At 42.2% G+C, this 13,769-nt stretch overlaps 1 protein-coding gene across 1 annotated transcript in view; it reads right to left on the reverse strand.

Annotated features, from left to right (window-relative positions):
- Positions 1-364: 364 nt before the first annotated feature.
- PRMT7 (protein arginine methyltransferase 7) overlaps positions 365-13,769 on the reverse strand; it is a 44,561-nt gene continuing 31,156 nt past the window's right edge. Inside the window, exons 14-18 of the mRNA XM_063141099.1 lie at positions 13,259-13,420; positions 11,219-11,293; positions 6,784-6,944; positions 1,567-1,663; positions 365-719 (exon numbers count right to left, since the gene is read on the reverse strand). Coding sequence (XP_062997169.1) covers positions 555-719; positions 1,567-1,663; positions 6,784-6,944; positions 11,219-11,293; positions 13,259-13,420 — 660 coding nt within the window. The 3' untranslated portion in view covers positions 365-554. The remainder of the gene's footprint in view (positions 720-1,566; positions 1,664-6,783; positions 6,945-11,218; positions 11,294-13,258; positions 13,421-13,769) is intronic.

Consider the following 13,769-nt stretch of genomic DNA (forward strand, 5'->3'; position numbering starts at 1 on the left):
CATCAAACTCAGAACGCAGAGGAAGACTGATTGACCAATGGCCTAACCCCACACAAGAGATCTTATTTTCATGACATGAACGGCAGTTCATGTCCCGCTGTGAAGCAGAATAGTGCCGTATGTACCTGCTCAGACCCTTAAGTCATCTTCAAAGACCCTCCTCTGGTTGCCCCCACCAAAGGAAGTACAGCAGCTAGCTACAAGAGAGGGCCTACTCAGCTGAGATGTCCCATTAACAGAACATCCTCCTGTGTCCTGCTTTATTACAATTCAGAGCCAAGCTGAGGCTTCCTTTTCTTTGCCTCTTTAAGTTTTATTTATTTAACTTAGCCAATGCACAAAAGGTTTCCCAAGTGATCTCCCATCCAAGTATTTAGCGGAGCCAGACCAGCTCAGCTTTAGCAAGATTGCTGCATCATATGCCTTCAGACCATGCCTTGCGATCAATAATAGCTATTGTGCCCCCCAAAGAAGAGAAGCCTGTCATAGCCATCTGTCAATAGATTTATTAAGAACTAGCCAAAAAAAGGGGGAGATTTTTGAGTGGAAGGATGCTACATTAATTTAAGTTTAAAATCCATTATAACTTCGCCAGTCTTTGGGTTAAAGCTTACAGCATATGCAACTGCAGAGGGGTTATTGATTAGAGATTCGGGCTCAGTAACTGTATTGAAGAAGTAGACGGCCTGTTTGCAGTGAGGAGTCCATTGACAAAAGCCCTGCAGAAAAGAACCAGAAAGTTATCAGCTCAGAGTGGAAATATCTGAATTTTTAGATATTTCTAAAAATTGATGGTCTGGATAATTGATGGTCTAGATAAGACCATCAACAATGGTGTTCTTCATTCCCTGTGTGGAAGAAGATGCGAGGGAGACTGGAGCAGGCAGGGACCATCAGAGCCTGCTTCAGTTGGAAACCCCCACCCCCCAGGGCTAACATCTTCACCTTGTGGGGAAGAAGAAGGAGCTGTTGGTTTGCCCCTCCAGTGGGAGATGAGAGGACGGAGCAGGGCCTTCCCACCAGCCTAAACAGTCTCCTTAATTTCTTTTTATTTTCTCCCTCTTCCCTCCCCATCCACTTTTCCTTGTGTGTCATGTCTTTTTTTTTAGAATGTAAGCCTGAGGGTAGGGACTGTCTTCTTTATTGATACACTGTAAGCCGCTCCGAGAGCCTTTTGGCTGAGGTGCAGGATAAAAATACTCTAAATAAATAAATAAATAAACAATCATTTTTCTACAAAAAAACAAAGGTAACTGTGTTGGCATCTTTACTAGGCCAAGTCAAAGATCACAAAATTGTGCAAGCTTTTGAAATCTCCAGATCTCTTCATCAGGTAAGATGTTACAAAGAAAGGAGGTGGGGGAAGGCTGACTAGATTTTATAATCAGGATGTCTGCATGGTCAGAGCCTTAGGGCACAATCCTATCCATGAAAAGTCCTACAACTCCCAGCATCCCCAGCCAGCATACATAGATCTTTCCTTACTTCAGTTTAACATTCTTTCCCTCCCTCCCTCCCTCCCACCGACCCCTGTGGACCACGGATGAAAGAGAATTAAGCAAATACCTTTTCACCTGAAACCTGCACAAGCCCTGTGCTAACAGAAAGGCCAGGTGCAAGATGATATTCCATCCACAGAACCACTCCGTGGCTCTTCCCAGTCCTGGAAAGAAAGAAAAAGCTTCAAGTATTGATTTCCAGCAAACTTTGAAGAGCACCGGTAGACCAACATGCACATTAAGCAGTGTGCAAATTCCTTTTGAAATATGAATAGCATCTTCCCTCATCGACAGCCTGAACTAGACAGATGAAAAGGCAAGAATGCTCTGTTACAGCAGCCTGAAACCTTGGAAGCAAATTTCTAGCATGAAGTAAAGTGATGCCTATAGGACAGTATCTGAAGTCACACATTAAAGATCAGAACCAGGAGACAGACGCAACTATACTGTATGTTACATAAAGTGGAACTAGCAAAGTAAGGGTGAACTAACATCTTGCGCATTCTATCTTTCATTAAAAAGACACATACTCTAGACTTCAGAGTTGTAGAGATGTGCTTCAAAAGTTTTCTATCAAAGTTTTCTACACCAAAGGCTTTGAGATTAAAGAGGTCCTTGAAAAGCCTTCCAAGTGGCCAGGAAAGAGAGACCTCATTATTTATAGGACCTTATTCCCATGATCCCAGTTTGAAGCAGAGTAAAGGGGGGACGGGCGACACCCCACTAATTCTGCAAGCACAAAACTTTGTTATACAACAGAGCAAATAATGCACGTTGGCCAGTGCATCTAATTTTCAGGAAGGCAACTAAGGAAGGAAAAAAATGGATTGTAAAAGAATGAGGTGAGAGAGGGGGTGGGAAATGGAATAAATGTACAAGGCAGAGAGATACTAACAAAAAGCTACGGGGATGCTTAATAAGGTATTAGTGATTTATCCTCCCCTAATCACTGAAATCACATTCTCTATCTTGATCGGAGGTAAACTGTCTTGCCATTGGTAACATGATAAAGAAACACCCACCCCTGCTTATTCTGGCTGGAACTTCAGGGATTAGCTATTAGAGGCCAAGAGCTGGTAGTGGTTAGTTGGCTATTTGAAACTGGACGCAGCCTCAGATGGAGAGAATTCAAAGCAGAAGAAGGGAGAGTGAGCACAATGTTTTCCCCGGGGGACAGGAGGGCAAATTCCCCTCCTCAAATGGCACTTTGGAGCCCACTGTGGGATGGCATTAATGCGAGAGGAGACATTTGGAATGGCAAAGAGGCAGACAGGAAAAGACTTCAGTCTTCTCTCCTTCTACTTTTCTTACGGAAGAAACAAAGAAGCACTGGTGGGTTTTGTTTTTTAACGCATGCCTTTAATATTTACACCCGAGATGTTTAAGCTGGAAGCAAAATAACAGATGTTTTGCAACAACGGTTGCTTCAAGGCTTGCATATGGAATGCTTCGCACCATGAATCTGACTGCAAATCCAACCCAACCCCCAATTTCTCAAAAGCTCTGTTTTTGTTCATTCTCTGCATGCAAAATTAATATGAAAATTGCCCATTCTCCAAATGTACGTTTGAATGTATACTTTAACCCACAAACGCTTCATGATTAGCAACAGTCTTTACAGATTATTCAAAGCAGTGGTCTGCATGGCATTTTAAAGGCAGGCAAGAAGGCTCAGGGGAAGCGAAGACGTGAGCCAGGACAAAAGGGTCAAGATGCCTGCGCGGCAGTTCTCAAATCATCCTTTCATTGAGCGTTATTATTCCATCTAAATGGCTAACACCACACATTGTACACACGCGTTCTTGCTTTCCAGGAATCTGGGCTTTGGATGCATATAGAAATTCTTGGTTGTTTCCCGTAAAAACATTGAAAACCTTGAAGCAAATGTCTATTATTTGGATTATGGCTTTAAAAACATCTGATGCGTAACTGATCTAACTTGTTTGCTAGGGCAAGTTACACGATACTGTCTCAAAATAAAATCTACATTTGATGTTTAACTAAGGATCATTCTACAGACAAATATTGATCTTTACTGCACAGGATGTTCCAATATTTTACAACTGGTACAGCAATAACACCATAATTTGGTAGGAATCATAACATCATACACTGTGTGCAGGTTCAGAAAGAAATGATCAGCTAGAGGACAGATGGTTATATTTGGAAAGGAGAAACAAACGTCATTACAAATCGATTCAATCATATGTCACAATGGAAATAATACATTACTCATTAGGATCAGCATGTTATTTTATACGAGACATTCTTTGAAATTATTATAAATATGCCAAATTACAGAACTGCAAAAGCTTTTTTTTTTATGAAAGACTTTTTTTAAAAGTAAAAGTGCTGCCCATTCTCCACACACGGCATAGTTAAACTATGGAATTTGCTACCGAAAGATGTAGTGATGGCCAGCAATTTAGTTGGATTTAAAATAGGGTTAGATAAAATACTGGAAGAGAAGGCTTCTAGTCCTGATAGCTATGTGCTATAGCAGAGGCATTATTATTATTATTATTATTATTATTATTATTATTATTATTATTATTATTATTATTAGAGCCTCGTGTGGTGCAGAGTGGTAAGCAGCAGTTACTGCAGCCGAAACTCTCCCCACGGCCTGAGTTCGATCCCAGCGGAAGCTGGTTCTCAGGCAGCCGGCTCAGGTCCACTCAGCCTTTCAGCCTTCCATCCTTCCGAGGTCGGTAAAATAAGGACCCAGCTAGCTGGGGAAAAGGTAACTGCGACTGGGGAAGGCAACAGCAAACCACCCCACTACAAAGTCTGCCAAGAAAACATCAGCGAAAGCAGGTGTCCCTCTAGGAGTCAGCAATGACTCAAGTGCTTGCACGAGAGGTTCCTTTCCTTTTCCTTTATTATTATTATTATTAACATTTGTATACTGCCCCATAGCCAAGGCTCTCTGGGAGGTTTACGTAGTATGCCTATGTACACCAGTTGCTGGGGAATATGGGAGGGAGGGTGCTATTGCACTCAAGTCCTGCTTGGAGTTTCCTGGACAAAAACTAGTAGGCCACTGTGGCTAGATGGACCCCTGGTCTGATCCAGCAGGGCTCCTCTTATGTTTTTATATCCATCTAAACACTTTCCAACACTGAAATTGAGCCAATTTTATTAACTATTTATACAATGCCATCAATGCACATGGCACTTGACAGAGTAACGGAAGTAACAAAAAGTACTAAAAGTACTAAAGTACAAAAAGTACAAAAAGGAAGTAACAAAACAAAAAAAAACCTGTAATGAGGAGCTTGCCATCTAAAATGTTGACAGTGAAAGAGGGAACAGAAAGGAAGAGAGAGGCTAACATTGGGTGAATTTTCACCAAGACTCCATGGGAAAGGTGGATTTGGAGGACAGATTTGAACAGGGCCAACATTAACACCTTGAGCCACTGCTAGGATTCAAGTGTCCTGCCAGAGGCCACCAGTGTGTTCAGCAAAGCCTGATCCGCAGTTTTGAACTGATCTGGTGGCAGCGGCTAGGCCTAAGACCCCCACCTGCCACGTTACATTTCCCATAGTGCCCCGGAGTTCCCTGCATTAGGAATCTGTAGTTCATAAAAACCAGGGCCAGCTCCTAAATGCTATTTTGGATTATAAGGCTGTTAACAACCTTACACGTAGATTCATTTATTTATTATTCAGTGCTATCACCACCATCCTCACCCCAGCTTTCTGGATAACTCCTTCCAAGGCAGCTTACAAAATTCAAACACAGTAAGAACATCATATGATCAATGGGGAGAAAAAAAGAATACAGTCACAACATCACAAAACAACATAAAACAGCACTGCTAAAAAGCATTCTTAAAAATTATGCCAGCGCATCCTAACTGGAACTAATCATACAAGGCCCTCCTAAATGAGTGTGTTTTCAAAGCACGTTTAAAGATGTCGAGGGGGTTGGTAGGCTTGCAGATTTCTCCAGGGAGAGAGTTCCATAATCTTCCTTTCCACTGAAGAAAAAGTCCTGTCTCTGATAATCACCAAATTTATTTATTTATTGCATTTTTATACCGCCCAATAGCCGAAGGATTCAACAGAATACCAGAGATCAGGGCCAGAGATGAAGATCTTAAAACCTGGGTAAGTTAATAAGGGCAGACACAGTCATTTATATGACTGGCTCCCAGATCACGCAGGGCTTTAAAATTCAATACAAGCACCTTAAATTGAGATTGGGAACAAACTGGGAACCAGTGTAAATCATGTAGGATAGGCATGATATGATCCAACCTCCTTGCTCCTGGCCTACCAGCATCTTGGTGGCCACATTTTGAACCAACTGAACCTTCCAAGTTGATTTTGTCAGTGCCATGTAAAAAGCATTACAATAATCCAGCAGGGTTGTCACCAGTGCCTGTGTTAACTGATTGGAGAGGGGGGTTTTCCAAACAGGTATTTGCAACCGAACTAATAGAAGGGGCTCCTGGCCACTGACGCCAGCCATGCGTCTAAGGTTTAGTGCTGGGTCCAGGAGAACCTCCAAGCCATGTACCTGATTCCTTTAGCAGGAGTGTAACCCCATCCAGAACAGATTGTGTATTCCCCCATCTACATCAGCAGAATTCCCCTCGAAAAAGCACTTCTGTCTTATCTGGATTCAACTTGTTTTTCCTAATCCCAGTACTGACTCCAGAAACTGGCTCAGGATGTCCACTGCCTTCCTGGAAGTATTTGGTAGAAATGTTACATAGAGTCGAGCATTACTGGCACATTGCTAAAGCTTCAAACCAAACCTCAGATGGCCTCACAGAGGTTTCATGCAGATGTTAAAAAACATAGGGGACAACATAGGGGACAGTGTCCTCCCATGTCCCAATTTGGTGAGCAAGCCCAGGAGGATATCGTGGTTGGTGGTTATCAAACTCCGCGGGGAGGTCCAACATGGATGCACTCCCCTGTCTATCCCCGGTGAAGGCCGTCAATGTAGCTTCCAAACCAGTCCAAAATCAGACTAGAATAGATGTTAATTCTACTGGCATTAAATGATTCCGTAATGAGAGTTATTAGGTGCATAGCATTTTTAGGGCGTTCAAAGTACTTCAGACATCACCTTACTGCAATCTTTATAACTGCACGAAGTTGGTCAGTATCATTACCCTCAAACTGTAGATATGGGGGCTAAAGGACAGGACATGATTATTAGCACAGTCTGTTCACCAACCTGCTACAGTTTTCATTCCACAATGGCCAATACTCCTGTAAACATTTCACAAAAGCCATTTTGCACATTTCCTCTTGACAATACTCACCTTGACAGGTTCAGGCTGCCTTCTTTCCTGAGCGTGTGTTCCGGCACAGCTTGTTGAAAGTCAAACAGCAAGACTTCCAATGGGTCAGATATTGATTTGCAAGGGTATTCCCACAGCGGATGAGGCTCGGCTTCTCTTGACTCCCTGAAGTCTAAGGAATTCTGTGGAAGACAACAAAAGGAAGCCCTGGAAGAGCGTTCATGGCGGGGTTCTTCATTTCAATACCCAGGAAGTGAAGTGCCACTAGGCTTTAACCAAGATTAACCTTGAGTGAGTCAGAACTGTAACATTTATTTTACTAAAAAGGTAAGAAGGGAGATATTTTTAGTGTAGGAAATAGTTTTCAGGAATCAAGACCTAATCAATTTGATCTGAATGTTCTCTACACCTTGGCATTGTCTAGTAATCTATTAGCCCAGTTAAGAACCTACAGAGCCCTACTTGATCAGCCCAAAGTTCCATCTAGATCAGCATCCTGTTTTGTACAGTGGACATCTGAGGCCTCCGGAAAGCTGACTAGCAGGACATGGAGGCAAGAGCCTTCCCTTAATGCTGCTCCACAACAATACTGAGAGGCCTACTGCGTCGGAAACATGAAGAATGCATGTAGTTTTTTCTATTACAACTCGTAAATTTGGATAAGATTTTTTTTTCTTTATTAAATTTGTCTAATTTCTTTCTGAAGTTGGTGGCCATCACCACATCTTGTGGCAGCAAATTTCCTAAATTAACTATGTTATTATTATTATTATTATTTATTTATATAGCACCATCAATGTACATGGTGCTGTACAGAGTAAAACAGTAAATAGTAAACTGCCCAGAGAGCTTCGGCTATTAAGCGGCGATGTAATAAATATAAAATAAATACACAAATAAATAAAATAAAAAATGTGCAAAGAAGTTCTTTTGTCTACCCTGAATCACCTGACAATGTTTAATTTGGCAACCCAAAGTTCTAACACCTTATGAGAAAGAAAGAGAGAGAGAGAGAGAGAGAGAGAGAGAGAGAGAGAGAGAGACCTTCCATTTCCCATTTTCCTTTTTGTTAATATATAAAGCATTATGAAGACCCTGAATCTTCCCTCACCCTCTGTGCTTAACATGGCTATTCAAGACATAGCTGTGAAGCTTCTGTGCTAAAAGCAGCCACCTTACACAGCTTGGGACCGCAATACCTGATGGAACGCCTCTCCCGACATGAACCGACCCGTACTCTACGCTCAACATCTAAGGCCCTCCTCTGGGTACCTACTTCGAGGGAAGCTCAGAGGATGGCAACAAGGGAGAGGGCCTTTTCTGTGGTGGCCCCCCTTTAACTGACTCCAATAGCCTTGGCATGGCTGAGTGCTTAAAATTTGTTTTAAATGTTAACTATTTTTTATGTTTTAAAATTTTATATTGATTTTTTAATGTTCAGTCTTTTTAATCTTTGTAATCCGCTCAGAGAGCTTCAGCTATGGGGCAGTATATAAATGTAATAAATAAATAAAAATAATTTTTGCAGATGCATTCAAATTCTATGCCCTACTCCCTCCCCATATGATAATGGCAACAACCCATCTTACAGGGAACAAGAATGCATGAGAAGTGATTGCCGTACATTCAAAAAGCACCATGTAGATCAGAGGAGCACCACCTCTGGCCCATAGGCCTCATCTGGCTTGCAGGGAATCCCAATACATCCCTTACCAACTCTTGGTGCTGGTCTTAACCTATAAAGCCCTACATGGCTTGGGACCACAATACCTGACGGAACGCCTCTTCCGACATGAACCTACCCGTACACTGTGCTCAACATCTAAGGCCCTCCTCCGGGTGCCTACTCCGAGGGAAGCTCGGAGGATGGCAACAAGGGAGAGGGCCTTTTCAGTGGTGCCCCCCCTCCCCAATTATCGAAGAATCTCCCCGATGAGGCTCGCCTGGCGCCAACGTTATTGTTTCGGCACCAGGTCAAGACTTTTCTCTTCTCCCAGGCATTTAACAGCATATGTTGAGTTTTTAACTGACCCAGAATAGTTGTTTAAAATGGATGTTATCTAAACTGTTTCATGCTTTTCATGGTTTTAAATTTTGTATATCGGTTCAATGTTTTGATCTTTGTAACCGCCAGAGCTCTTCAGCTATGGGGTGGTACATAAATGTAATAAATAAATAGAGGTTCCTCAAGAGTGGGGCTCAGGCTCCAAACCCTGCCCCCTGGAGGAAACCCCTGGGAGGGCAACCCCACTGCTATCTCTGATCTGATCCCATCTGTTATCTCGGATGGGAGATAGCAGTGGGGACAGGGGGTGGGGGTGGGCTGGGCGTTGGGACTTGCCCATGCAAGGGAGAATTTATTTATTTATTTATTTATTTATTTATTTATTACATTTTTATACCGCCCAATAGCCGAAGCTCTCTGGGCGGTTCACAAAAATTAAAACCACAATAAAACAACCAACAGGTTAAAAGCACAATTACAAAATACAGTATAAAAAGCACAACCAGGATAAAACCACGCAGCAAAATTGATATAAGATTAAAATACAGAGTTAAAACAGTAAGATTTAAATTTAAGTTAAAATTAAGTGTTAAAATACTGAGAGAATAAAAAGGTCTTCAGCTGGCGACGAAAGCAGTACAGTGTAGGCGCCAGGCGGACTTCTCTGGGGAGCTCATTCCACAGCCGGGGTGCCACAGCGGAGAAATGAACACTTTACCCCCTGCATGGGCAAATCTCGGCACTGAGCACAGAGACAGGAACGGAGATGAGAAACGGCCGCTCTTCCTCATGTGGGCGAGTCCCGACGGCCAGGCTGCCCCATGTCAACTCTGCTCTTTTCAAACTCAGATTGGAGAAAGCATGGGCGTTCCCCATGCTGGGACGAGGCACCATTCCGTGCCTCCTTCCAGTATGAAGAAAAGAGAAAAGGGGGGGGGAAGGGGGTAGGTGGCAGGCAGGGGGCAGGGCTGTGCCCCTGAGATCATCTGGCCTGCAAGGTGCAGGGTGGGAAGCCATCTGCCCACGCCAACCCCAAAACAGTTCTGCACCCTTGATTAGTATTCGGGGCCCAGTAAGATGATGTGGGCAGAAAGTAGTAGCTGTAGGAAAGGAATAAGAAGCAGGCCAAAACACAAAACCTCAAGCACTAGAAGTCAGACCGATTCCTCTTCTCCTGAGCATCTGCCTTGCACAGGCCACTGAAGCCCCAACCCCAGACATCCAGAAGCCAGGCTGAAGCGCCACACACCCTGGCATTTGTTCCATGTGTGCATGCTTTGCTATTGATAGTTCCTCTTTAAGTCTCCATTCTGATTTGGCCGCATACTTTGCAGTCTTTGTGTTTGTCCTCCACGATAGCCTCTGAGCCAGGTAACTATTATTCATCTTTCAGAAAGATATTCTGCAAGGCCCTGAACGAGTCAACGAGATAGCAGCCCAGCTCTTTCCAGGTTGGGAAAGGGCTAGAGCATGTCCGAGATTCTCGGAATGTGTGTTTGCACGACACACCCACAAATCCTGAAGCCCAGCTTCCTATGCAAGCCAGAAAAGGATTTGTTCTTAATTAAATGGATACATCCAACTATGTGCCCTTTTTACAACAATCTTCGCTACAGCTTCACAGCTGCTAACGTGACTCATTAAACTTGTCATCCCAGACATTTCTAAGTAGTACTTTCAAATAACTACACATTTTTGCAATTAAGTTAATTGGCCCTGCGCTCTCAAACAATGAAGGCTGAGGACTTGCAAAATCTCCTTATTACTATGAAAAGGATGTGGTACAAAAGCCCCTGTGGGAGTATTCCTTATTTTAAGTAACATCAATGGCCCTGGGGGCGTGTGTGTTTTTCTGCTCATTTTTGCCTATTGTGAGTTTTTTTTTAATTGCAGCTGCATTTTAATTGTTTGCTGGTTATTTTATTTAACTGGTCCACTGTCTATTTTATTGAAGTGTTTTACAAAATTAGGTCTAGAGGGGGTTTTAAACTATTTTTGTGTGCCATTACTGTTTTTGATTACATTAGTCAAGTTGTATACGGATTTCGATATTTTAAAGAATTGTAGTCCACTGCCAGGTCTGACTCCTTGCCCACATTTTTCAGCCTCTCTCTCTCTCTCTCTCTCTCTCTCTCTCTCTCACCCCACCTCCTCTAGATGAGTGTCATTGGCCAAGCCAAGCCGGGGCCCTCCCAGCAAGAAATGAGAGGCCATCCAAACGTCTCTGGGTTATTACATGCGAGTTAACACTCTGGGGTGTCTTGTCATTCCATGTGTGATGACTTGTGCAGTGCTTAGCAGCATCCTCTCCCTTAAGTGCTGGGAGGAGCCCTGCCCAGCTGAAAGGGACCCCGCTTTATATGCTTCACGGAAACCGTATGTTGGCTAGAACCACCAAATGACCAATTCCCCCACAGGCATTTCACAGACACATAGGCAGGCCAACCTAACCTTTATCATTTCATCCATAATGTGCACATCGAACCCTTCACAGGTACCACATGGACTCCGGATTCGCCACAAGTCCTGGGGGAACAGAAACATCATAGTTCTCAGAATTTTTAAATTAAAACATGAGCAGTTGGGTTTTTAATATCACCTCAAATGTGAGAAGCTTGGTTCAAGCTATTAGAAGCATGTCATGATTGTAATTTCATCCATAAAGAAAATATTAGAGGGTCATTTTCAAATATTTTCACAAAACCAGTATAGCAAAAACACTTGGCTTTTAAAATAAATCTGGGGGAACAAAACTTCAAAAGGCTAACTTGGCACGGGTTTTTTCCTGCGACACCAACCGTAATAGCAGACTTCTTAGCAGTGCCAAGGCATGTAATAGGGACTGACATCTGGCAGGATGTCTTTGGCCATGGAGTGGCTCATTACAGAAGCAATTGCGAAGAAGCATATGCAAATGATATTCATTGGAAGGTGTATATAATGGCATCCAAACACTACATGAGAATGAAGAGAAAACGACTTTTTAGGAGATGCTCTATAACGGTCAGCTACTTTAACTCTGAAAGTGGTACACAGATCTCAGCTAGGAGCAGGAAACTTGTTCAGTGCAGAGGATGTTCTGGAAGCCTGTGATAACCTAGAGGGCTGGAGCTGTCTAAAGATAATCAAACACAATTTCCATGAAATGCAGTGGCCAAATTCCATCTCGACAGCTGAGCTTACCGGCCAGCTGAAGCAACTACGACAGAGTCAGTGCTGATAGACCCAAAAAGATTCAAGCAGCTTGATTCAGCCCCTTAAAATGATTAGAAGATGTTAGGGAGTCATCATGGGTCATCTTACCTTCCCACCGTGAAGTCAAGAGACATTTTCATAACTGCTAAAATGACCAAGAACTTATCAAGTTAGTGAAGTAGGAAAAATTCTGCCAGCTATTTCTTAAGTTACACATGATAGTAAAATCTCTGAATGGCCAATTACATTGTCCACTAATTATTTAAACTTCTACATTATCCTATCCTGAAATTAAACACATTCCAAACTAAATTTTAATATATAAATCCCAGTAAGCGATAAAGAAAATCCAAATAACAAAAATGTTGAACTACTTAAAATAATGAACAGCAGAATCCTATACATGTTTACTCAGAAGTAAGTACCACTGAACTCAATAGAGCTTACTCCCAAGTTACGAACTGTCATTTTAGTTAATGCATACTCTTACATTGATAGCCAAGTTAGATATCTCAGATGTTTACCTCCACTGTACACTGTATTTACAAAACATTATACATGCTTTTTTATCGTCTTCAAATTTCTCTCAAAACAATGATAGGGTTCTTGTTTTCATTGTGCCGAGTAAATTTTAAAAACAGAAGATTCAACATGTTTTTAAAAGGCTTTTATAGCAAGAATAAAGGTTGCTGGTAGCCATATTGGCCTATCAGAAATAAACCAAATGGAAAAATAGCAGAATACCTTTGCTTAGGCTCAATTAAGAAGTCACAATGGTGTGAGCAGGTTTTCACGTTCATCAAAACTCTCCTGGTTGTTTAAGCAACCCCCCAACATATTGGGGGTGTGGGGGGAACAAAATTATGTTGTTGAGCATGATGGGGGGGAACCACCTATCATTTGTAGTAGTCCATAAAGTATTACACAGACTTTAATAAGATTAAGGGGTTTTTGTACAAAATAAAAGTCTGGTTGTGCTGAATTCTGTACAGGCAGGGACAGAGAGTTATTCTGCTCTGCCTCTACCATAAATCAGAACACACAAGTCCCTTCTAAGGCCGACAGCAAAAGGAAAGGAATGCTTATTTTACAAAAGCTGGAGAATATCACTGTAATAATCTAAAGAGTTTTTATCTGAAGGGTTTCTTGTCTCCTGGGAACACCTCGTGCATGCAACATAAGTTGTGGTAAAAACACTCAGAAACTATTGTAAAAAATACTGTGTTGAAACTGTATGATATATTCAGACACAATAAGCTTGAAGCTAAAAAACAAATAAAAACAAAGCATGTTTACCTTGAACTCCACAACCATCATGTGAAGGGAAGCAGACCGGGGCAAGATGGTCACATCGCTTGTGAGGTGGCTTGACACTGCTGTCCGGGCATACCAGAAATATAAATTGTGCCAGGGCAGTAAGCTCGTGGAGAAAAAGGGTTCGCCAATTAAAAGGGACACCTTAGGGAAATGAAATGAAAAAGGAAATGAACACTTGAAGACAGGGCGATATTCACGTGGGTAAGAGGGTCACAGAACACTTTGGGTCTCACGCCTGAGTGCTTTCTTAAGACATAATTTATCTAAGCTAGGCAAGTTTTAGCTGGTGATCAATGACCACTTACTTGATACATCCACCCCTTTCTTTTTACATCAAGTCAAATCACAGTATTTTTCAATTAATGTGGTTCATACATTCAACACCACGAGGTAGCATCCAACGTCAGCCCTACTTGACCTTCCGGCAGGCCTATCCAGTCAAATTTTAAGAAGTCTGGCTGTAATTTTAATAATGTATTACTTTCATATC

Source organism: Elgaria multicarinata, chromosome 14 (assembly GCF_023053635.1).
Source record: "Elgaria multicarinata webbii isolate HBS135686 ecotype San Diego chromosome 14, rElgMul1.1.pri, whole genome shotgun sequence".
Classification (NCBI taxonomy): domain Eukaryota; kingdom Metazoa; phylum Chordata; class Lepidosauria; order Squamata; family Anguidae; genus Elgaria; species Elgaria multicarinata.